We start from the raw sequence: 25894 nt of genomic DNA, 5'->3' as shown, positions 1-25894 counted from the left end.
ACAGATTTAACTGATATTTATAGGACATTCCATCCAAAAACAGCAGATTACACTTTCTTCTCAAGTGTGCACAGAACATTCTCCAGGATAGATCACATCTTGGGTCACAAATCAAGCCTCAGTAAATTTAAGAAACTTGAAATCATATCAAGCATCTTTTCTGACCAAAACGCTATGAGATTAGAAATCAATTACAGGTGAAAAAACGTAAAAAACACAAACACATGGAGGCTAAACAATACGCTACTAAATCAACAAGAGATCACTGAAGAAATCAAAAAATACCTAGAGACAAATGACAATGAAAACACGACGATCCAAAACCTAAGGGATGCAGCAAAAGCAGTTCTAAGAGGGAAGTTTATAGCTATACAAGCCTACCTCAAGGACCAAGAAAAATCTCAAGTAAACAATCTAAACTTACACCTAAAGGAAGCAGAGAAAGAAGAAAAAACAAAACCCAAAGTTAGCAGAAGAAATCATAAAGATCAGAGCAGAAATAAATGAAATAGAAACAAAGAAAACAATAGCAAAGATAAATAAAACTAAAAGCTGCTTCTTTGAGAAGATAAACAAAATTGATAAACATTAGCCAGACTCATCAAGAAAAAGAGGGAGAGGACTGAAATCAATAAAATTAGAAATGAAAAAGGAGAAGGTACAACAGACACCGCAGAAATACAAAGCATGCTAAGAGACTACTACAAGCAACTCTATGCCAACAAAATGGACAACCTGGAAGAAATGGACAAATTCTTAGAAAGGTATAACCTTCCAAGACTGAACCAGGAAGAAACAGAAAATATGAACAGACCAATCAAAAGTAATCAAACTGAAATTGTGACTAAAAATCGTCCAACAAACAAAAGTCCAGGACCAGATGGCTTCACAGGTGAATTCTATCAAACATTTAGAGAAGAGCTAACACCCATCCTTTTCAAACTCTTCCAAAATACTGCAGAGGAAGGAACACTCCCAAACTCATTCTATGAGGCCACCATCACCCTGATACCAAAACCAGACAAAGATACTATAAAAGAAGAAAATTACAGACCAATATCACTGATGAATATAGATGCAAAAATCCTCAACAAAATACTAGCAAATAGAATCCAACACCACATTAAAAGGATCACACACCATGATCAAGTGGGATTTACCCCAGGCATGCAAGGATTCTTCAATATACGCAAATGAATCAACGTGGTATACCATATTAACAAATTGAAGAAGAAAAACCATATGATCATCTCAATAGATGGAGAAAAATTTTTGACAAAATTCAACACCCATTTATGATAAAAACTCTCCAGAAAGTGGGCATAGAGGGAACCTACCTCAACATAATACAGGCCATATATGACAAACCCACAGCAAACATCATTCTCAATGGTGCAAAACTGAAAGCATTTCCTCTAAGATCAGGAATGAGACAAGGATGTCCACTCTCACCACTATTATTCAACAGTTTTGGAAGTCCTAGCCAAGGCAATGAGAGAAGAAAAAGATAAAAGGAATACAAATTGGAAAAGAAGTAAAACTGTCACTGTTTGTAGATGACATGATACTATACCTAGAGAATCCTAAAAGTGCCACCAGCAAACTGCTAGAGCTAATCAATGAATTTGGTAAAGCTGCAGGATACAAAATTAATACACAGAAATCTCTTGCATTCCTATACACTAATGATGAAAAATCTGAAAGAGAAATTAAGAAACACTCCCATTTACCACTGCAACAAAAAGAATAAAATACCTAGGAATAAACCTACCTAGGGAAACAAAAGATCTGTATGCAGAAAACTATAAGACATTGATGAAAAAAATTAAAGATGATATCAACAGATGGAGAGATATATCATGTTCTTGGAATGGAAGAATCAATATTGTGAAAATGACTATACTACCCAAAGCAATCTACAGATTCAATGCAAGCCCTATCACATTACCAATGGCATCTTTTACGGAACTAGAACAAATCACCTTAAAATTTGTATGGAGACAAAAAAGACCCCGAATAGCCAAAGCAGTCTTGAGGGAAAAAAATGGATAGGGAGGAATCAGACTCCCTGACTTCAGACTGTGCTACAAAGCTACAGTAATCAGGACAATATGGTACTGGCACAAAAACAGAAACACAGATCAATGGAACAAGATAGAAAGCCCAGAGATAAACCCACGCACCTATGGTCAACTAATCTATGACAAAGGAGGCGAAGATATACAATGGAGAAAAGACATTCCCTTCAATAAGTGGTGCTGGGAAAACTGGACAGCTACATGTAAAAGAATGAAATTACAACACTCCCTAACACCATACTCAAAAATAAACTCAAAATGGACTCGAGACCTAAATGTAAGACCGGACACTATAAAACTCTTAGAGGAAAACATAGGAAGAACACTGTTTGACATAAATCACAGCAAGATCTTTTTTGATCCACCTTCTAGAGTAATGGAAATAAAAACAAAAATAAACAAATGGGACCTAATGACTCTTCAAAGCTTTGCACAGCAAAGGAACCCATAAACAAGACAAAAAGACAACCCGCAGAATGGGTAAAAATATTCGCAGATGAATCAACAAAGGATTAATCTCCAAAATATATAAACAGCTCATGCAGTTCAATATTAAAGAAACAAACAACCCAATGCAAAAATGGGCAGAAGACCTAAATAGACATTTCTCCAAAGAAAACATACAGATGGCCAAGAAGCACATGAAAAGCTGCTTAACATCACTAATTATTAGAGAAATGCAAATCAAAACTACAATGAGGTATCACCTCACACCAGTTAGAATGGGCATCATCAGAAAATCTACAAACAACAAATGATGGAGAGGGTGTGGAGAAAAGGGAACCCTCTTGCACTGTTGGTGGGAATGTAAATTGATACAGCCACTATGGAGAACAGTATGGAGGTTCCTTAAAAAACTAAAAATAGAATTACCATATGACCCAGCAATCCGACTACTGGGCACATACCCAGAGAAAACCATAATTCAAAAAGACACATGCACCCCAATGTTCACTGCAACACTCTTTACAATAGCCAGGTCATGGAAGCAACCTAAATGCCCACTGACAGACAAATGGATAAAGAAGTTGTGGTACATATATACAATGGAGTATTACTCAGCCATAAAAAGGAACGAAATTGGGTCATTTGTTGAGACCTGGATGGATCTAGAGACTGTCACACAGAGTGAAGTAAGTCAGAGAGAGAAAAACAAATATTTTATATTAACGCATGTATGTGGAACCTAGAAAAACGGTACAGATGAACCGGTTTGCAGGGCAGAAGTTAAGACACAGATGTAGAGAAGAAATGTATGGACACCAAGGGTGGAAAACCGCGGTGGAGTGGGGATGGTGGTGTGATGAATTGGACGATTGGGACTGACATGTATACACAGACGTGTATAAAACTGATAACTAATAAGAACCTGCAGTATAAAAAAACAAACAAAAAAACCAACTAATACTAAACTTTCTTTAGGTTATTTTTATGGAAATATGTTAATATAAATGTTTCAGACATTTAAAAAAAAAGCAGAGAATGCAGGAGCTGAGAGCAGAGTAGATGCTGGAACACTGAGTGCTGACTGGAGACGGACAAATCAGGGCTCACCAAACTCACACAACTGCAAAGCTTACAAATCGCTTCTTCAAAGAATATCTAGTGACACAGGGGAAAAGCTTACTACATACTGGTACAGTAAAAAAGACAAAGCACAAACTAAAAATAAATATAATTTTATATTTTATAAATTTATAAAAAATATAATTGTATATTTAAAATATATAATATATATAATTATATATTTTATATGTAATATATAATTTATAATATAATTACATGTAATTATATATTACATATATAATTAGATATAATATAGAACTGTATATAATTATATATATTATATATAATTATAATATATTACAATTGTATATAATTATATATTTATATGTAATATAAAATATTTATTATATATAATAAAATATATATTATATAAATATATATAATTTTATATTTAAAAATAAATATAATTTTATATAAATATAAAAAGGTGTGGATACATGTATACAAATATTTGAAAAACAAAAAATATGGAAAAGTGTTTAAAAATATAGATCAGCAGGGACAACCACTACAAACACACACACACACACACACACACACACACACACACACACACCCTTTCTCTCTCCCTCCCTCCCTCCCTCTCTCCCTCTCTCTCTCTGTCATATTTATATACAAGTTCGAAGTTTTCCAGAATGATTTGAACACAGAGTATTATCTATAATGGGGGTGGGGGGTGAGTTTGTTTTGAAAGAAGAAAGAGCCCATGCTGTCATTCCCCTTCCCGATGAGACAAAAGAAATGCTAATCTTTGAGATCTAAACTCTTCAATACACGTATGACCTGAGAGTCTGCGAGCCCTCAGAGCATGCTGTTTCCTAGCTCCTTCTACTTATGTCTTCTCTTCCTAGTTAAAAGGTGTCTATGATTACTTACTGAGTGATTTGGGCAGTCAGAGCCATTGGGGTTTATCCCTGGGTTTCTTCAGATTGCAAAGGAGGGTCAGGAATAACATCTGAACTCTTTTACATACCTTAACTAATGAAAAAAAAATCTCCTTAGCATTTAAATTTTTTTCGAAATAATCAGCACTTAAAACAATATTTACACAATATTCTGGGAACTTCTTCTCTTTCATTCAAAACTACAATACCGGGCTTCCCTGGTGGCACAGTGTTTGAGAGTCCGCCTGCCGATGCAGGCGACACAGGTTCGTGCCCCGGTCCGGGAAGATCCCACGTGCCGCGGAGCGGCTGGGACCGTGAGGCATGGCCGCTGAGCCTGCGCGTCTGGAGCCTGTGCTCCGCAACGGGAGAGGCCACAACAGTGAGAGGTCCGCATACCAGAAAAAACAAAAAAAACTACAATACCCTGAATATTGTATCCAATGCCATCTCCTTGAACGAAAAAAAAATGTCATTTTGTTTCTGAAGGTGATCAGCAGGTGATCTTCTCACCTTCTGGATATTCACATTATTTACAAGAGGATTGTTTTAAAAACCAAACAGTATTATTTTTTTCTTTTCCCCTAAATTTATGTGCACATATCCACTTTCCCAATGTTATTAAAACTTCAAACTGTTCAATTAACTCAAAGTCAATCTGTAATGCTAGAAAAGCTATTTAAAGTTGTACTTCCAGGACTTCCCTGGTGTAACAGTGGTTAAGAATCCACCTGCCAATGTAGGGGACACGGGTTCGAGCGCTGGTCCCGGAAGATCCCACATGCCCTGGAGCAACTACGCCTGTGCGCCACAACTACTGAGCCTGAGCTCTAGAGGCCCCGAGCCACAACTACTGAAGCCCGAGTGCCTAGAGCCTGTGCTCCGCAACAAGAGAAGCCACCACAAGGAGAAGCCTGCGCACCGCAACGAAAAGTAGCCCCCGCTCACCACAACTAGAGAAAGCCCGCACACAGCAACGAAGACCCAACGCAGACAAAAATAAAAAATAAATAAATAAAATAAAAAAATAAAGTTGTACTACCAAGTCTATAACATGCACAAAATTTACCTTTTATAAAAAGAGGAAAATAAGTCGTACATCAAATTAGATTATCTGAATATATTATCTTTGATTATCTAGACACTTTGATCCAAAAAGCGTCATGACTGATGATTTTTTTTCTAGCATAAACTTAGCTATTGCTTTTTATTGTCTTTTATCCTGGTATTCAATTGTTTTATATTCTGCTTCACCAAAATCTAAAACTCAATTTCAAAACAATTCATCTTCTGTCATTTTCATATTTCTGTTAACACAGAAGAGAGAATTGGTATCATCCCCACTTACCAACCACAATGCTCATACATTAAACTTCAGTGTTGTGAAGTACCTGGAACACCTCATTCAAAAGTTACTGATGTACTGAATGTAAAATGCTTACTACTCTTAAATTTTCCAAGAGTCTTGCCAACCAGAATCCTTAATCTTTTCTCCCTTGAAACCCCAAGTCCCCTCAACATGTGGCTTCTCCCAGCCCAAAGGTCTCTGCAGGTGTAAATCACACACCTTTTCCTCATAGTATTGCTCCAAAACTGGCCTTCAGCGCATTACGTGATCATGACCTACCTTTATACAAGTGATGTGACTTGCCAAAATCTTTCTTAAACTGTGTTATGGCCTCGGGGGTCTGTTAACTTAGGACCTGTGCCATACCCACTTAAATGCTATTTATCACATCTGACAAGAGTATCAGAATGACAGACAGAAGCTATGAGGAAGCTCTAAGGAAAACAGAAATGCCCAGGAGAAAGAAGCTATGTCGCCTGGCCTTTAGGAGCCTGACAGTTTCAACTCAAATCCAGTTCTTCTATTTACTGGCTGTGTCAACTTGGAGTGACTTCGTCACTTTGAGAGTCTGTTCTCACAGCTAGAAATGGAGATACTCATGGTGCTAATTCTTAGAGTGTCTGAGATGATTTTTAAAAAGATAATCAAAGGAGGTAATGAGGTAAAGCCCTCAGAACAATGCCTGGCCCCTGGTAAACAATAAATACTAGCTTTTTCAGAGACCTGTTTACCAACTCAGGAGCTAAGGATGCCCCGAGATTCAAGATCATTAATTACACCTTTTCGAGGAGCTGGGTGTATCACATCAGATCACAAGTTTCAACACACATCCTGGTTTTGGGCACTTATTAATTCCAGATAGTCCATTAGAAAATGAAATTTATTTTAGGAAAGAAATGCAAACAGCTCTGCAGTGTTAATCAATTATGCAAAGCTGTGTGGTCAGAGGAGGCAGCCCTAAGTCTCACTGAACCTCCCCCTGAGACATGAACTTGGAACATGAGCTGAAAACCCCACCCCCTTTATCCCTGCGGAGCCAACCCTGCAAAGGAAGCTCATCACAGTCCCCCCAAACGCTTAAAGAGAAAATAATCCTGAAATTATATTCAGTTTATCTACTCAAAATTGAATTCCTCTCTTTGCTCTTTCCCAAATTATAACCCCTAGACTTTTTTCCTTCTTTCCACCAGTATTTATTAGCACTCATTATATGTCAAACCCTGTGCTGGGCTTTGGGGATAGGATGCAAACAAAACAGCCACAATCCCTTCACTTTTTTTTTTTTTTTTTGCGGTAGGCGGGCCTCTCACTGTTGTGGCCTGTCCCGTTGCGGAGCACAGGCTCCGGACGCGCAGGCCCAGCGGCCATGGCTCACGGGCCTAGCCGCTCTGCGGCATGTGGGATCTTCCCGGACCAGGGCACGAACCCGCGTCCCCTGCATTGGCAGGTGGACTCTCAACCACTGCGCCACCAGGGAAGCCCTCCCTCCCCTGTTTTGAAAGCTGAGAAGAATTTTCCCCTTTAGAAAATCCATACCCACTAGATTTAAGTTTTTAAAAATTCACTTCAGAGTAATGTGAAGTTATGTGGAATAGATAGGACTGCTGGGCTATTGGGTGAAACAAGCATTGACAAAAGGGTCCTCATGGCATACGAAACTATACATCCCAACCTATACGTCCACACATACCTGAACATTCGTCTTCAATCTTCCCTTTGAGGAAGGGAATGTTCCCTTTGTTAGGGACCCACCCAACCATGGAAGATATTTGTTTCTGCTACCATTTTCTCAGGTGGACCGTGCCGCCTCTCTCCTTCCAGATTTGTTACAAGCTCTCACCTCCTCCCCCAGTCCTCCTCAGGAATCCTTTCCTCTCATCCAAATATAGCACTTCCTTAAGGCACACCTCCCCCCCACACACACACCAGCTGAAAGCTTCTAAGGGGTAAGGATATCTATTTTTTCACCTCTGTATGCCCCATAACATGGACCACATTGTCCTGTGTTCTTTCATACATAAATATATATCCCTGATATGGTATGAATGTCAAGACAATGAGTGGATGTGCTGAGGTGGGGGGCAGCTTTCCTTCTCATAAAGTGGCTGAAGCAGAACAGCTGCCTCCCCAGGTCCCCAGAAAGGGCACCATCAACTGCCACAGGACATCTACAATGGTACTGCTTTCCCAGGGAGCCGAAGCTGGCTCTGGTCGCTCTGTGCTCCTGGCTTCATCTTGACATTCTCCAGCAACCTCTTCCCATGTCAGAACCTCCATAAACCCAACTGCAAAGTGGGTAGGGGGAGGGATAAATTGGGAGATTGGGACTGACATATACACACTACTATATATAAACTAGATAACTAATAAGAACCTATTGTATAGCCCAGGGGACTCTTCTCAATACTCTGTAATGACCTATATGGGAAAAGAATCTAAGAAAGAGTGGATATATGTATATGTATAACTGATTCACTTTGCTGTACAGCAGAAACTAACAACACTTTAAATCAACTATACTCCAATAAAAATTAAAAAAAAAAAAACAATTGGAGGAAGAAAATAAATTCTCAACCGGACAAACCTATACCAAGTGCAGCATTTCACACATGAACCAGGAGCAAGTTAAATCTCTGGAGTCCCAAACCAAAGAGCAACCTGAGAAAGAGTTAACACCAATCTATGCAACTGTGCACAAAAAGGATCCATGGTTCTGTTTTTTAAAGAGAGGGAGAGAGAGAAGTAAATGAATGTTTAACCGAAAGCTAGAGCTCCATTTTCTGTTAAATTTGATTATTTTTTTAACCACATCTTTGAAATAACATTGTTGTTAGTTTTCCCACTAAAAGTCTAAGACAACACGGAGGACAAGAAAAATGCATTACAAGAACATACTTCAACATTAAGGCTTCCACACACAGCTATCGCTCCCCATTACCAATCTTGCTTTTCAAGAGTTCTAATCCTAGCTATTTTATGCAGCATCAGGATGGCATTTCGGCTTATCTATATAAAGCAAAAGCTCCCAAGGTTGTGTTTATTCGAGTCAGATCTTCATAAAAAACGTGAAAGGCAAGACGTTTTAAAAAAAAAAAAAAAGCAAATAATTTAGTTGTAATTATTATGTGAAATTTTATGTAAGAATTTATGTAAAATTGTTCATACATTTGTATTTAGGTGCCAGGTAAAGATATTTTTAAAAACACCATAAATCCAAAGGGATGATTAAATCATCCTTTAAAAGAATTTATATGTATATATGATAACTGGCTAGGATATCTGCTTTGTGACATTTTAACAGTACACAACAGCATTTTTTTCCATTACTGGTTCCCTCCAGGTTTTTGTCTAGGAAAAAAAAAATTCATATCCATTTTCCCAGAGGAAAATAGGAAACAACTGGAAAAAAAATTGGAAAAAATTTTTCATTATCCTTTTTAAGAAAAATAAGCTCTTGCCCATCACGATTGTAAACATACATGTCTAGATGTAGGTTTTACACGCAGAAATCGCTGAGAAATATTACAGGTAGTGACCGCCCACTATGACCAGGCTAGTGCAGATGGGGGCTGAGGAGGCTGACTAGACAGACAAGCCCATCTGACCCAACAGAACAGTCCATGGGGGGCTTCCCTGGTGGCACAATGATTGAGTCCGCCTGCCGATGCAGGGGACATGGGTTCGTGCCCCGGTCCGGGAAGATCCCACATGCCACGGAGCGGCTGGGCCCGTGAGCCATGGCCGCTGAGCCTGCGCGTCCGGAGCCTGTGCTCCGCAACGGGAGAGGCCACAACAGTGAGAGGCCCGCGTACCGCCAAACAACAACAACAACAACAAAAAAACAGTCCACGTAAGCATCACCCGGCTGAACTGCTTGGGTCCAGTGAGGTTGAGCTGTCCAGCTGACCTCCTTGACTCTGAGGCCAACTGTGGAAAGATTTTTGAGGGTAAAACTACTCCGGGCTCAGACTTCCAGGGTAGACAAGAAGCCCCACCTGTACCTGCTCCAACCTTGCTGCACGGACCAGTGGGGGACAGCACGACAACCAACATGGAGAAGGCTGCTCTCAGCAGTGCCAAAGAAAGGAGGAGTGCAGACACCTGAACATCAAGACGATCGCCAAAAAGGCCGAGATGAACAACACAGCGGGGAGGAAGGGTAAAAAATTAAAAGAAAGCTAAAACTAATGTCTAATTCATCTGTGAACAAGTTATTTGATTTTAAAGCCAAACCACAGAATTTTTAATAATTTAATACGAAAGCCTATTTTTCAGTTCAAAAATGAGAATCCTGCCACTAAAGAATATTTACCATGCTTTGCTGTATACCTGAAACTAATACAACATGGTAATCAATTATCCTTCAATTAAAAAAATAATAATCTATTAAAAAATCAACTCTTTTACTCAACATTGCTAATTATTAGAGAAATGTAAATCAAAACTACAATGCAGTATCACCTCACATTAATCAGAATAGCCATCTTCAAAAAGTCTACAAATAATACGGGACGTCCCTGGTGGTCCAGTGGTTAAGACTCCAAGCTTCCACTGTAGGGGGCATGGGTTCGATCCCTGGTTGGGGAACTATATCCCTCATGCTGTGCAGTGTGGCCAAAAAAAAAAAAAAAGTCCACAAATAATAAATTCTGGAGAGGGTGTGGAGAAAAAGAAACTCTCCTACACTGTTGGTGGGAACGCAAACCTTCATACTATTCTCTGTGATGTACAGCCATCACAGAGAACAGTATGAAGTTTCCTTAGAAAACTAAAAACAGAGTTACCACATGATCCTGCAATCCCACTCCTGGGCATAGATCTGGAGAAAACTATAATTTGAAAAAATACATACACCTCAATGTTCATTGCAGCACTATTTACAATAGCCAAGACATGGAAGGAACCCAAGTGTCCACGGACAGATGAATGGATAAAGAAGACATGAGATATATAAAGAAATATATAGATACACACATACATATATACATACACATACAATGGAATATTACTCAGCCATAAAAAATGAAATAATGTCATTTTCAGCAACATGGATGGACCTAGAGATTATCATACTAAATGAAGTAAGTCAAAGACAGATATATGATATCGCTTATCTGCGGAATCTAAAAAAAATGATACAAATGAACTTATGTACGAAACAGAAATAGACCCACAGACATAGAAAACAAACTTACAGTTACCAAAGGGGAAAGGAGGGGGCAGGGAGGGATAAATTAGGAGTTTGGGATTAACATATACACACTACTATCTAAAACAGATAACCACCAAGGACCTACTGTATAACACAGAGAACTATACTCAATATTTTGTAATAACCTATAAGGAAAAAGAATCTGAAAAAGAATATACACACATATATATACACACACATATATCTATGTGTGTATAATTGAATAACTTTGCTGTACACCTGAAACTAACACAACATTGTAAATCAACTATACTTCAATTTAAAAAAATATTTTAAAAAAATATTTACCATGTCGGCCAGGTGGAGACAAGTATAGAAAGAACTTCTGCTGCTTGCACAGGGGCTGTGAGGGAAGGGCAAGGTTCACCTAATCTGGTTCCTAGAGTTTTTTCCAACTGCACTTATTTCTGTGGAAAACAAGAAATTCCAGCTAGATCTCCACTTTCTCCTCTCTACTGCTTCTTCTTCTTCTCAAATACCTTTCGTTTGGGTCCAAGTTAATGATCTCAACGTGAAGCACAGGCTGACCACGAGAAACTCCAGAGCCAATTAAAGGGGCAAGAAAAATTAACTGGAACAATTCGTTGGCCCTGAGAGGCCCACCCTGCTCTGACAGAGAACCGAGGAACTGAGAACTCGCTTAGGGGAACTCCTCCTGATTTTCTAAGATTTGTGTAGATGAGATAATGACCCTAAAGATATTTTAATAACAAAATAACAAAAACATGTAAATTACAGAGATGAGAAAACCTCTGAGAAAATAGCAAAGGCCCAGTTGAGGGCTGGTGGCCTGGCTGGATCATTCTTGCTGATCCAGCAAGAATTCATTCACCCCAGGACTCCATCATTTCTAATATGTTTTACCTGTCTAACCCAGCTGATTATCACTAGCAGACAGGAAAAGGTATACAGTAGTTAGAGTCAGGAAAGCCTAAAATCACCCTCAGGAAATTCCATGTCTCAGCACTTTCTAAACTCCCCTGACTTCTAGACAGCTCAGTCCTTCTTTTCTCCTTGTTCTTTTATCTCAATCTTTACCGCTAATCCCCCTGTAGGGCATTAATTACTCTGTCACAATTACATTACTCCACAAACAAGGACAACACAAGGAAGTCCAACATGGATTAACTTTGTATTTATTGTATTAACTTAATATACTGTAATTGTATCATTAGTGCATATTTTGTTGGACATTGAAAAGAAAAATATAATTCTTTCCCTTTGCCTTCAGCTCCACTGGCTTTCTGATTTTTTTAAAGCACTAAAAATATTTCAAAGTAACCTGTGCAGCCAGTAAATCTGCCTATAAATGTGATTTTTGCCTAAGAGACCTGCTGTGTGAAACCTAATTATACTATTTTTCACAAGACTGGTTAGCAGTTGAGGTCACTTAGGGACCCAGTAGGGAAAAACTCAGATGCTGACCAGGATGACTCAGATGCCTTGAATGATTACCACTAAAATCTGGTTCAAATTGTGATGCTATCTAGGACCAAATTCATGCAAACCAGCAAGGAAAATAAATGCACACTACATATGCACTAACAAAGGAAATGAGATGGAAAAGGGTGCACGAGAGACTGGTTTGCAGTTCTGATAGTAAAGTGCAGGAAGGCATCCACCACACAGATCTGAAGAGAAGCCTCACCGACCAAGAAATCTCACCATGATCAAAACTAAATCACAACTGAAAATCACAAGTCTTAGGGCAAACGATTCTGCAGAACAATTTGTTTTTAGGAGTTCCTCAAGCTCCTTGTAAAATAAAGTCCAAAATACCTTTCCATTAGCTTGTTTTCCACATCACTAAAGTTTAAATATGAATTCACACTATGTTTACTGGTGCCTCCCCAGCACTAATCCCACTACATTGTAATCACACATCCCCTACAAACTCTCTAAAGACAGGGATTATGTTGACTTTATTGTATCAAAGCATGAGTCCCTAGAATGAAGAAAAGTGTGCGTGGTAGCATGGTATACCCACTGAAGAGGTAAAAATAACTACCGTTAATTATGAACTCCCTATGTGAGAAGAAAGCAAAACACACTCCTTGGGACCATACAGAAAGAGGGGGCGGACCTACTTCCATCTAGAGCACAGAAAGTTGTATTTATCCAGAACTCGCCAGCTCCCTGTTGACTGAAATAACTTCAGGCAAAGTGGACTAGAAGTCAAAGCTATGGATGTGATTCCTTTCATGCCTACTTCATTTTACCAGTGTGGTCTTAGATTTTCACTTCTATTCTTGACACGGCAGTGTCATTTTCCTTCAGTCTGTTTCCCCTTTAGGGTCCACAGGGATCCCATTTTAATGATTAAAAGGAGGGAAAAAATTAGCCCCATGGTCCTGACAAACTTCCAACTTATTAAGAGAGTTGGGAGGGCTTCCCGGGTGGCGCAGTGGTTGAGAATCTGCCTGCTAATGCAGGGGACACGGGTTCGAGCCCTGGTCTGGGAAGATCCCACATGCCGCAGAGCAACTGGGCCCATGAGCCACAGCTACTGAGCCTGCGCGTCTGGAGCCTGTGCTCCACAACAGGAGAGGCCGCGACAGTGAGAGGCCCGCGCACAGCGATGAAGAGTGGCCCCTGCTCGCCGCAACCAGAGAAAGCCCTCGCACAGAAACGAAGACCCAACGCAGCCAAATAAATAAATAAAACGAATTTATATTAAAAAGAGAGAGAGAGAGAGAGAGAGAGAGTTGGGAGTGTTTGTTGTACGAAGGCAAGAGCTGGTGGGCTCGGACAGCAGAGTGCCCCGGGTTAAACACCTGCTCCACCACGTAGCCCCAGGACCCTATCCATGTTGCTGATGCTGACAGCATCAGTGTCCTTACCAGCAATACAGGAATATGCGACCAGTTCACCCTCACAGGGTTGTTAAGAGAAACAAGTGGGAGAATATATATATAAAGTGCCTAGTATGGAGTCTGGGTCATGGCAGGTGTCAGAGTAAATGGTACTGAACGTTGCCTCTATTCATTGCTTCCCCGTCCCTGTTCCCATCTCTGTGGTATTTACACACATACATCCTTGGGAACTCTGCCATACTTGGCCCTGGTTCCTCCTACCTCTACCTTCCAATCTCAAATAACCCCCTCAGCCCAGAGGCCATGGGACCCCATATACCCTGTGGCACCAGATCTTGTTTTGAGGAAAATGAGTGGTGAGACCTCACAAAGAAAGACCTCCTGAATAATTCTCAGTATCATAAAGATGCTTGAACCACTGCCATCTTTTTAAAAGTTACTCAGTCCCTCACATTAAATGTGAGCAGTCAAAACAAAACGCTCATCTCTTTTTAAAACTGTCCAGTTACTGGACAAGCATATGCCTCCGTATTATTGAAGCCAGAGACTATGTATAATACTCGACGCTGCTTCCCAAGCACCTCCATGGTATGTAGTACTTCACATCAATACAAGCTGAACACCTGTTGAATGCATAAATAACCAGCAGGTAAGAAAACATTTATAAATGAGGAACGAATATACGAAAGATGTTATACACGGCTCCTACTCTTACCTGCAGACCTCCCAGTTCACAGTCAAAGACCAGAATCCTGTGTCCTACCGAAAAAAAACATTTCCTAGCTAAAAGTCTCTCTTTTTTTTTTTTTTTGCGGTACGCGGGCCTCTCACTGTTGTGGCCTCTCCCGTTGTGGAGCACAGGCTCCGGACGCGCAGGCTCAGCGGCCGTGGCTCACGGGCCCAGCCGCTCCACAGCATGTGGGATCTTCCCGGACCGGGGCACGAACCCGTGTCCCCTGCATCGGCAGGCGGACTCTCAACCACTGCGCCACCAAGGGAAGCCCTTAAAAGTCTCTTTTTAAAGATTCTGTGATTGCCTCGGGCTAACTTGTCCGTATTCAAGTTTTCAAGAGAAAAAGCCTAAGGGACATCTTGTCTCCTCAAACTACGGCCATGGCAAAGCGTGGTCAACGGGACTTCGGGGGAGACCGAGTTACCAAGAGAACCAAATGTGCCTTGAATGGCAAGGCACACTTTTGACAATTCATCCTCAGAGCACCCATGGTCCCAGACTCGATCTAATTCCGTCTACTAACAACAAATACCAACAGGAAGAGATTTAAAATTTGAGGACACAGTCCCTCCTCCTTCCCAAGTTCCCCAAGTTGACTGGTGGCTGGCTTCGTTCAAGACAAGAGCGTTCTTCTCACACTTCCTTCACACAACTTTACCTCAGACAGAACTCAGAGCAAGTGTTTTAACAGGTCAGGACTGACGTGGAAAGAGCCGTACACGTGGAGTCAAGAAGTCTGAGGTATAATCCGGACTCTGCCCCAAGCAGAGGTGTGCCATGGGTGCTCTCCTCACCTGGGTGCTGAGACCACAGCAGAGTGTGAAGGCTCCCTGCTGCGCCATGACATGCAGCCTACATATTCAGCTGGGAAAATGGGCCAGTTTTGCTCTCTGGCTGCTGACTGAATCCTATTTTTAAATCTTGCTTCTCAGTCTCCTGAAAAAGTTGGCCTGAGAAAATAAGATGCCATGAACCAATGTGGAAGAACAGTGCTATTAAACAAAGCAGTGAGAGGCGAGACTCCCTAATGGTCGGTTTGGAATGCAGTGTCAATTGGTAGCTGCTCTTCCTATGCCAGGGCTGCCAAAGGCACTGGAAGGTTCTTCTTAAAAGCAGTCTCACGTGATCAGACGCCACAGTCTGACTTTCTTTTGAAACCTAGGTAAACTGCCTGCAATTAACTTAAAAGTAGTCTGGAAATATTACCAGAAGAATACACCTCTCTCACTTTTTCTCCTTCCTCTCCCTCCTCTATTAACCACTGAAGACACTCTGGAAAAATCCAACCTTTCCCCATTAACTTCCTTCTCAGCGCGCAGAAGCCATACGGAAGGTCTGCAGCATGCCTCGCACAATTCCTGAGCCAGGGCATTGTCTCCAAGGTAACAAGTAAGGAAAAAAGACAGAGATAGGTCTAGCACATTTAACTTGCAGATGAACTAGGTCCCTCAGTAGTATTTCACTAACAGGCAAGAAGATAGATTAAAGCCTTCTATATTCTGTCTTCTCCATTTATAGGAGGAAGAATTTATTTGAGGCATTTACCACAGACACAGTGATTCTTCTCTGGCAACGTTGTTTCCAAAACACAAAACTCCAAAGAGAGTTTGTTATAGTTAATCAAGTGAAAAGGAGCTTCTGTGGAGAAAGGCTAAATGGAAAAAGGAACGGGGGTCCCGGAGCAATGCATCTAATTCTAGACACTTGTTTCTGCAGTTTGCTTACAGATAACAAACAATGGCACAGCACACGCATCCTCGCTGACTCTCCACGCAACAGGCGGCCAGAATCCCGATCTTCCCACCAAGCCAGTGGCGTTCACAAGAGACTCACAGCTCCCCAGCTGCAGGGGTGACTGGCTTCCAAATGGGAAAGGGAAGCCAAGGCGGTGGCGCTGTGCCCTGCACCCGGACAAAGGCGGGGAGCTGAATGCGCTGGCAGTTGGGAGGCAGAGGGGGGCCCAAAGCCAAGGGCGAGGGGCCGAGGGGGAGCGGCTTTTCCTTTGATGGATATCCTCCGATGGCCAGCCTGCAGCGCTGCCATCACACACGCCAACGGCTGCTTCCCAGCCCTCCTTCAAGAAGAATGAAAGAAGCCACAGAAAGGGGGGGATTGGGCACGATGGGTCAATTCACAATACTGCAGTAACAAAAACAAATAGATGCTCTGGAGAGACGGGGGCAGAGATGATGAAGAAACATGTGTGTGTACCAATTAGAGGGCCCTGCTTCGCACAGGCAGGGCCGGGCTCCCCACAGCGACAGGACCCTGAAGCACTGGGACACCATTTCTAGTGTTCTTAGTTGAAAACAAAGACCCATTGTGTTTTCCCGGGCAGCCATGCTGCCAATTTGCCTCACACCTTCCAAAGAGGCCTAATTATTAGTCTCTTCCTCGGCTATCTGTCTTTTTCTCAGCTTCGTGAAAAGTAAGCATATTTCACTACTCTAAAGGCGGTGGGGCAGGGGTCGGGGAGACACGGTCAACTCAGGAAGAGGAACGCCTTCCGTCCAGACCTCAGTGAAGCGAGGCGCTCACGCCATCTCCACAGAGACCAGGGCGCTTGGACCCTGGTCCCCGAGGCCCAGCCATTTCCAACTTTTCTAATAATAATCAGCCCCGTTGGCATTTCCCTGAAGGCATTCCCCACACTTTCCACCCTGTCCTTTTACTTGGAGTTCTTAAGTGAAACCCATGGCCGGCCATCCCCCGGCCGAGCGCAGGCCTGTACGGTCTATTCTGCAAACTGGATATTCTGTGTCTCGCTTTTGAAAGTCCTTTCATTTTCCTGTTTTGTAAAAAAAGTGGTCGAAAGTTGAAAAGGAATTAGCTTCACCATATCCTGCAGGACGAAAAACTAAAACAGAAAGTCATTAGGCTTCCAAGACATCACTGAGTCTTTTAAATGAGCCAACTGTGCCAGTAGTCACATGAATGCGGTGACCGGTAACGGAGCCCGCAGAGGATTACAAAATTTGTTTCTGCCATATGTCTCACTAAGTAAAGAAAGGGCAGTGCTGGGTGCTGACTTAAAAAATATATAATTTTTTTAATCAACTCTGTTCCTGAGTCTGTCACTTCTGAAAAAATAAATTTTTAAATTACCATTGCCCATTTAAAAAAAATCTCTTTTCTCTTCCCAGAGGTCTTTCAACTTATTCTTCACTATTTGTAAAACTCTTCCAGTTTTCCCATTATTCCCAATGCTTGGAGATAAAGGACACAGATGATAGGATTAAACAACAGAAAAAGAAAGCCAAACAAAATTCAGTTATGATGTTCATAGAGATGAGTTTGCCCTACAGCATATCGATCTGTCCTAAAAGAGCCTCACCAAAGGGAAGTTTAAGCTTCACAATTATTTGTGTGCTCTCAGAAGTCTTCAAATATTGTTTCTCCAATGTGAGCATTGAAATAATGTCATTGAATTTACATTTAATAACATCTTACATTTGTAGAGTGCTTTGATTTTTAAGGTGTCTTCATTTATCATGTATCATTATAAATGTCACATTTATTTTTTGATAAAAACCCTAGAAGGTTGGCAGGAAAGTAAGCTACTACTATCACCTTCTACAGATGGGGAAAGTGAGGCCCAGAACAGGTAAGAGGCCTAGAAAACGATACACAGCTAGAAGGTGACTCAACTTCACACCCTTGACCCCTAATCCAGAGCTCGTTCTGCAACAACTCCTCCACCACCACCAGCAATGCGCTCTAGGTGGGGAGAAATCACCCTGGACTGGTCCATGCTGGAAACAAGACACACCTTACCTTTAACACCGGCCAACTGCGGGCCACCACATTGTGAATTTCTGCACCCTGATCAGAAAATTAGGGTGGGCATATATTTGCATTATAATATTTCTTAAGGGTCAACTAATCCCCCAGAACTAAAACCAATCCTGGCCTGGAATCACCACAGAAGCCCCCGGCCCCATCCCCATCCAAGTGCGTGTTTCACAGACTGATCGCTGGCCTTAGAGAAGAGGCCGGAAATACTCCCAGGGCTTTCGCTTGAGACTTCTGATGATGGTGCTAACAGACAAAGAAAGAGAGCAGGCGATTATCAAAGAATTTAATTCTCTAGAAACACGAATTTCGAGTAATTGATGAGAGGGTGAGAGGCGCCTTTCTTTCCTCCGTAGCAGGATTTCTTTATATTAGCTGGATAATCGCTTCCGTTCTCCAATTGCCTAGACCCACAACTAGGGACTGGCACGCCATCCACGTGCGGACTGCCAGAATTAGACTCAGAACAGAAACACCCATGATGGATTTAATAATTAAGTTTTTTACAAATACTTTGCCCTGGCACAAAAATATTCATTACCTTGTGTTAAGTGTGTTTTCTCTGACCGAACTGTAAAATGTTGGAGCAAAATACACTGAATCTCTATCTGGCGTTGCAGTGTCAGTAGAAGCATATCAAGAAAATGTTGCCATGGAAGGCGAGGTTTTCCTCCCTCTTTTTCTTTTAAGAATCTGAGTTACTTCATTAGCACATCAAGCTCCATTTACACAGTCGCACCTCCTCTCTCCCGCACTGCGGTCACAAGTAACGAGCCTCCAACGATCGGATTTATTCTCCGCATCCCAGCCTGCTGTCTGCAATTCCAGTCACATCGCTGCATATCGCGAAGGCAAAGTACACAACACAAGCCAGGAAATGAAGGTGCACCACCTCCATTTCCAAAGGTACTACGTATTAACAAACATTTAGCACGTGGTCTAAAACTCTTCTCACTTCATTGTCATCATTCAAGCATTTTATAAAATGAGTATGGTGCTACCGGACATATAGTTGTATGTATGTAACAGGGACCAGAGTCAGAAAGAGCTACTCAACAAAGAAAGGAAAGAGACTCAGGTTTACCAATTGCCTACTGTGTGCCAGGCACAACACCAAGCACTGTCTCTTCTTGCATCTCATTTTCCAGAAAACTCTGTGAAGTTGATATCCCCGTTTTACAGATGAGGAAACTGAGGCTCAAAAGATGAATTAATTTGTCCAGAGTTACAGTGCTGGCCAGTGTCATGATTTGAACATGGGTCAAACTCCAGGTCTAGTGCAGTTTCTACTCACTTCCTAAACCAGGCTGAGGTGGTTTAACCTAGCGACCAGCATGAACAAAGACTGGAGTTGATCTTGAAGAAGCTGAGAACTGCCTGTGATCTAATCTGCTTCTATGAGGGTAGGATAACTCTGGGCCATAAACAGTCTGGCAATACAGTTGGACTTGGTCTTGGAGGCCAAAGTATTACCTAAATGAACTGACCTCATCCCCTTGAAAATTCAACAACCTGTCCTAACCACCTCAACTCACGTTTTCCATGCCAAACATACAAGATACTGACTTCTTCTGACATGTGCCTTTAATTTGGGGTTCATCAAATTTAGGTTTACCTTGACAAGGTAACAGCTATGAAATTTTGAGGTCTTAAAATAACTGACTCTCCAAATAACCAGCCATCAATGCAGGAAACAGAGAAGGCAGGAAGGAACACACATTTTGGGAAATTCAGTAAACCTCAAATATCTGTGTGTGGATCAGGTAGGAAATCAACTTCCCTTGTTTTTTGCCGTCAGTGATAGCTCATTAGAGACCAGCATCTCTGCCCTGCCAAGCTTCTCCTGTATTTTGCGTTTTCTATTCATTTCAGGTGTACGAGAGATGGTCTGTTTTTCTGAGTTCAAAGGCAGGAGCAACAGGAACTGAAGAGTTACTTAACATAAAAGAATCAGGACAAGAGGAAGATGTGCCAGCAAATGATCCTGTCCTGTTGTTATTTATACTCCTTAAACAATAGAAGTGTAAAATTTGCCAAAGACCTACAGGAAAATCCTGTTAAAACATACACTTTAAAGAGTCTCCAAAAGCTTTCTGAAAATAGCACATAATCCAGAAAGCTATTTAGAAAGAATCAAAATGGACCAACAATATAAAGTGCAGATAATCCCCAATTTCATACAGATGATAATCTAAAAAGTCATTTTTAAATGGACTTTTTGACTTGGAAAGTAACGTGTCTATACAGCAAGGTAATAAGGAGTAGTAATATTTACCAAAAAAAACCCCAACAAAACCAAAAAACCCCACGAATGTCTTCACTTTTTAACAGAAACTTTTAAAAACGCAACTCTGAGGTATATATATTTAGAACACACTCATTCAGGATGCACAGAGTAAAGGGTGTTCTGACAATTATATATACCATGTAGTCATTCCACATCAAGATATAGAACATTTCCACCACCCCAAAAAATTCCGTTGTTAATTCTGCCATTCCAAGCCCCAGGCAACAATTGATCTGCTTTCTATAAATACGGACTGCTTTTGCCTCTTCCAGAACTTCATATAAACGGATTCATGTAGTATGTATTCCTTTGTGCCTCACTGCTTTGACTAGGCACACAACATTTCTGAGACTCAGGCATGCCACTGTCTATACCCATAGTTCAGTCCCTTTTTTTGCTGAGCCGGATTCTGTTGTACGGATATACCACAATTTGTTTCACTGGGTGATGATACTTGGGTTGTTTCCAGTTTTGAGCTATTATGAATAATGCTGCTATGAATATTCACACACAAGTCTTTTTGTGGACACACGTTTTAATGACTTTGGAAACTCTAAATGGTTTTCCAACATGACTGTACCATTTTACATTGCAATTAATGGTAAAGTTTAAAAGCTGACCCACAAATGTCTTTTCAATCTGCTCTGTACCTGATACTATCCTAGTTTCTTTTTTAAAAAAAGGCTTGCAGTATAAGAGAGTTGTTGAGAAGAAATTCCTTCCTATTTTTCTATTGGCAAAACTAGAAGCATTTTGCCCCTTTCAAAATAAGATTTTTTTTTGACAAAGCGCCATTTATGCACTTCTCCCTCACTCCTCCTTCCCCATAGACGCCTTAGTGCTCACAGCCCTTATACTAACCTTACTCTAAATCCCTGATGAAGCTACAGAACTGGCCCAGCTCACTTCCAAAGTGTTCCATTTTCCAAAGCTACATTCCTCCCCTTGCCTTCTTGTCCCATTACAAATCAAAACTTCTGCTCCTCTGTTTAACTGCTCGCGTTTAGGAATTAGGAAGGCAATCTCATTAAACGGACCTTTGCAAGAAGGACTGGTTAAATGAAGATGTTCAAAAAAAGATTAGAGATGGCTGCCTATAATTCTACAATACTGCTCTTATTCCAAATGAGTCCCTAACAGCAGTGCAATAAAGTAGAGTGAAATAATGAAAGGTGGGTGTACAAGTTAAGGCAGGAGAAGATATATTTTATCATTTTAGGATAGAAAGTTCACTGTGTTTATAAACTAGACCTGCCTAGTGATATTCGGTCCCCCAAAACTATTTCTGGTTTTCACCATTTCTTTCCTTCCTCTGTACCTCTGAACTCACAAATTCTCAAAAAGTCTCAGATTCTTTTTACGCTAAACCCGTAGTAACAGCAAGCATGATGGTGGCAAGGGGATGTCATTTGTAAACTGGATGCTGCCATCTATACTAGAATAAGATCTTGAACAATCATATTACCTACTAGTTCCTTTAGCCTTCATCCTACCAGGTACTTTGCTATATGGCATTCTTGCAACAAATACACACATACATTGTTGAAGAGTCCCCCAGCCACATCATTAACATCACATGTTTTCATGACGTTCTGAAAGGACATTTGCCATGGGCCTATTGTAAAGGATCAGATTTCAGAAACTCAAGCCTGAAAGCAATTTTACTATCAAAACAAGTCTGTTATCAATAGATGGCAAGCCTGAAACCGTTCTTAGGTAGCCAGCTCGGCACTAGGGCATGGAAGAAAAACCCAGTGCCTTTGATACACCCATGCCACTGTGGTTTTTTTGTCTTCTCCTATCTCAACTCTCGTGAATAAAGTTACCCACAGAGCTTAGATGGACAGCCAGGAAATGGATAAACCACTTCTGCAACCGTCTTATGCAACCGTCTTAGAGGTCTAGTGGAGCAAACACCTTCAAGTGGATGAGAACCCTTTCAATTAAATAGTGTAAAGTGAATGTACCACACAAGGGTCCAGTTTAATGCAGCAGGCTGATTCTGCGGCAGGTTACAGACACAGCTCTCCTTCACGATGGCAACGAGAATCGGTGCTCGGTGCCGCACTGGCTCCTTAGCATTTCTTATCTCCCTCCCCTACCACTTGCTCTGGAGTCTGAAGCCAGCTCCAGCCAGTAGAGAACAGAAAAGCCACAAAACCCCTCCAATCACTTCCAAGTTGTGCAGACTCTAAGGCAGCCCAATCCTTATAGGCACTTGAGAAACAATTACTTTCTTGAATTTGGGGAATTATTTGGCCGTTCTGAACTACCACTCAGTTCGCCTGCCATTTCCTCTTCCCGGTCTGACGCTTCCTTAGCCTTTGGAGCTGTATGAAAATAGCGTGAGCCAGGATGAAAAGAGAGAGGATGTTAGCGCCCTCAATCATCCAGCATCGCGCGAGCTCTGGGTGCTCTGTGATTTCGGGATGCTGCAGCACCAGGTCAGCTCATTACCATCACTCCAAGAAACGAGGCCAAAACAGTTCACATAATCACTCTCCCTATCACCAACCACCCGAACTTCAAGTATGTTCTCTTCTTAAATCTAAACCAAAACAGTTATTTTAGTCAATTCCTGGGCTTCGTGAAGATTTCTTTCCACAAAAATGAGTGTTTTGTAATGCTAAGCAGATTCTCACACTGGAAAATCATTCTAACATCTCCTCATCAAAATGACAGAGTCACTGCATCCTTGACACTATGCTGTCCCAGAACTGAAGAGCTGAGATGAATCAGCAGTGAATCAACTTATAAAACAGCTAACATGACATCAGACGTATTAGTAGGAAGAAAGCATGTAAGCACTAGGAAGCCATCGCCCTACCATACCACATGCCGTCTGAGGTTCCAACTTGCAAGGTACTGGGACAAGCCCCGGAGGCTTATTACATTTAGAGAAAGATGTGTTCCCAACTGTGTAAAAAAGTTTACAACGGGGCTTCCCTGGTGGCGCAGTGGTTGAGAGTCCGCCTGCCGATGCAGGGGACACGGGTTCGTGCCCCGGTCCGGGAAGATCCCACATGCCGCGGAGCGGCTGCGCCCGTGAGCCATGGCCGCTGAGCCTGCGCATCCGGAGCCTGTGCTCCGCAACGGGAGAGGCCACAACAGCGAGAGGCCCGCGTACCGCAAAACAAACAAACAAAAAAACAGTTTACAACGATCCTCAAAGCCCAAAGAGAAGGGAAATGGAAAAGAGCATATTTCTTGAGCACACACTACGTGCTTAGTACTCTTTACATGACTCTGTTTAATCTCTAATACAATCCTAAAAAGCAGTCTTCACGCTTTTTGTACAAACTGTGGCAAGCGGGGCTCGATATGAAGCAGCTTTGCTCAGAGACACCCAGCTAGGACAGCTCATCCCTCTCTCCCACTCAGACTCACACACATCCAGCTGCTCTCAGGCAGTGCAAATTCAGCAGGTCCAAAACGGAATTCACATCCCATTTGCTCCCCATTTTAATTAGGATGTATACTAAATATTTTAAATAAATATTTCCATGAAAGAAGACAGTTCATGATGGTTTAACAATAATAGTAGGTTACTGCTTAATGTGTCTTCTCGTCTGGGTTTTAAAAATTTTTTTTGGGTGATTTTTTTTGGGGGGGCGGGGTTAAAACAAAGAACTATTTCACAAAGTCTAGTGATCTACTGACATCATCATAAACCCTAAGGCTTGAAAGAGCCAAACATTTTAACAGAACCTCGAAGCAATAACTGGATTATCAGCATGTCAGGGAAAAAAATATGCCAATTATCAAGCAACGACTTGGCTAAAGTTCAACTGTGGGGACGCTAATTAATTCACCCCCAGAAAGTTGCATCACCCTTCCAAAGCTGGTACCAGGACCGACCTGTGGACAATGCCCCGGACATACAGCTACAGCAGCTGAGAAAAGCAAAGTCCCCTTTGTCCTCCTACCTCTTCCCATGGCAGCTGCTCTCACCTGATCTCCTGTAGGACACTCGGAGCCTTTAACACAAAAAACACCCAGAAGACAACAAGCATACAAATTTTAAGCAAAGTATTCTACAGGACACCGCACTTCATTTATAAATGAATTAATTTAAAATGCCTCCTGTGTGGGGACTTCCCTGGCGGTCCAGTGCTTAAGACACCGCGCTTCCAATGCAGGGGGCGTGGGTTCCATCCCTGTTTGGGGAACTAAGATCCCACATGCTGCGTGGGGTGACAAAACAAACAAACAGGACAAACACAAAATACTCACACAACAAAACCTTCCAAAGCAATATTAGGTTCTCCTCATGAGCTACTCCAGGAAGATAAGGAAACATCTGTCTGCATCACGTACTATTTCTGGATAAAGTCATAATGGAGGCAGATAATTCTTTAAAACTATGTAAGTATTTAAATATTTTCCACTCCCTACCTCATTCTCTACCCCTCACCCCAGATCAAACACTATTATCAAGGAAATACATTTTGAAGTATTGATGTATTAGGAAATTTTTTTTTTTAGTTTTCAAAAAAAAATAAAAGCTATTATTAGTTATGGCTTAAGTGCCAAAGTTTACCCAACTATTCAACACATACGGAAGGAAATGAGGAATTGAATAAAACATCTTTTGTATTCCTGAATTTTTACGACTTTTGTAAGGAGGAAAAGGAGGAGAAAAAGAAAGCCTTGAAGTTCGGTCATTTGATTCTAAAGAGGCTTTACTGTGATTCGCATTCCAAATTTTAAAATATATTTTCAACTTCATGAGGCGTTTATGAACAGTCATGAAGTGAATGTCCTTTGCAAGAAGGTGAGAGAAACAGTTCTTCGCAAGGGGCAAGGGGCAGACTGGCCGTAACAGAGGGCCTTCCCGCAGCTCAGCTCCCTGATATTCTGGTCAAGATCCTGAATTCCCATAGCAGAAAATCATCACTGATGCTGGTAGGGCCTGAAGCAAAGCACACTATCACGCCCTGGGCGGTTCCAGAGTATAATCTTGCACTGTCAGCTATTACAATTGCTGGCAGCTAAGACAACTAAGTTCTCAGGAAGATGAGAGAGAAAACTCAGAGAGTCACAGGCTGGGATCCCATTAGCCAGGTATCTCACACAAAGACTTTCCCTATAAAACAATTGTTGAAGTGGAAAGAGAAGCATTTCCATATGTTTGGTAAAAGTGCAGAGGATGACACATACATGGAGACATGCTATAAAATC

General features: G+C 41.5%; 1 protein-coding gene across 5 annotated transcripts in view; it reads right to left on the bottom strand.

Moving 5' to 3' along the window:
• Window positions 1-25894, bottom strand: part of TSPAN5 (tetraspanin 5) — a 183862-nt gene that overhangs the window by 101523 nt on the left and 56445 nt on the right. Inside the window, exon 1 of one of the 5 annotated variants that reach the window (XM_032632317.1) lies at window positions 11377-11514. The exons of the other annotated variants lie outside the window; for them this stretch is intronic. Coding sequence (XP_032488208.1) covers window positions 11377-11379 — 3 coding nt within the window. The 5' untranslated portion in view covers window positions 11380-11514. Of the gene's footprint in view, window positions 1-11376; window positions 11515-25894 lie in introns of those variants that run through there. 5 annotated transcript variants of the gene reach the window in all.

The sequence above is a fragment of the Phocoena sinus genome, chromosome 5 (genome assembly GCF_008692025.1).
Source record: "Phocoena sinus isolate mPhoSin1 chromosome 5, mPhoSin1.pri, whole genome shotgun sequence".
NCBI classification, from domain to species: domain Eukaryota; kingdom Metazoa; phylum Chordata; class Mammalia; order Artiodactyla; family Phocoenidae; genus Phocoena; species Phocoena sinus.
Note: the sequence above shows the minus strand (reverse complement) of the source record. Positions and strands in the feature narration are given on the sequence as shown.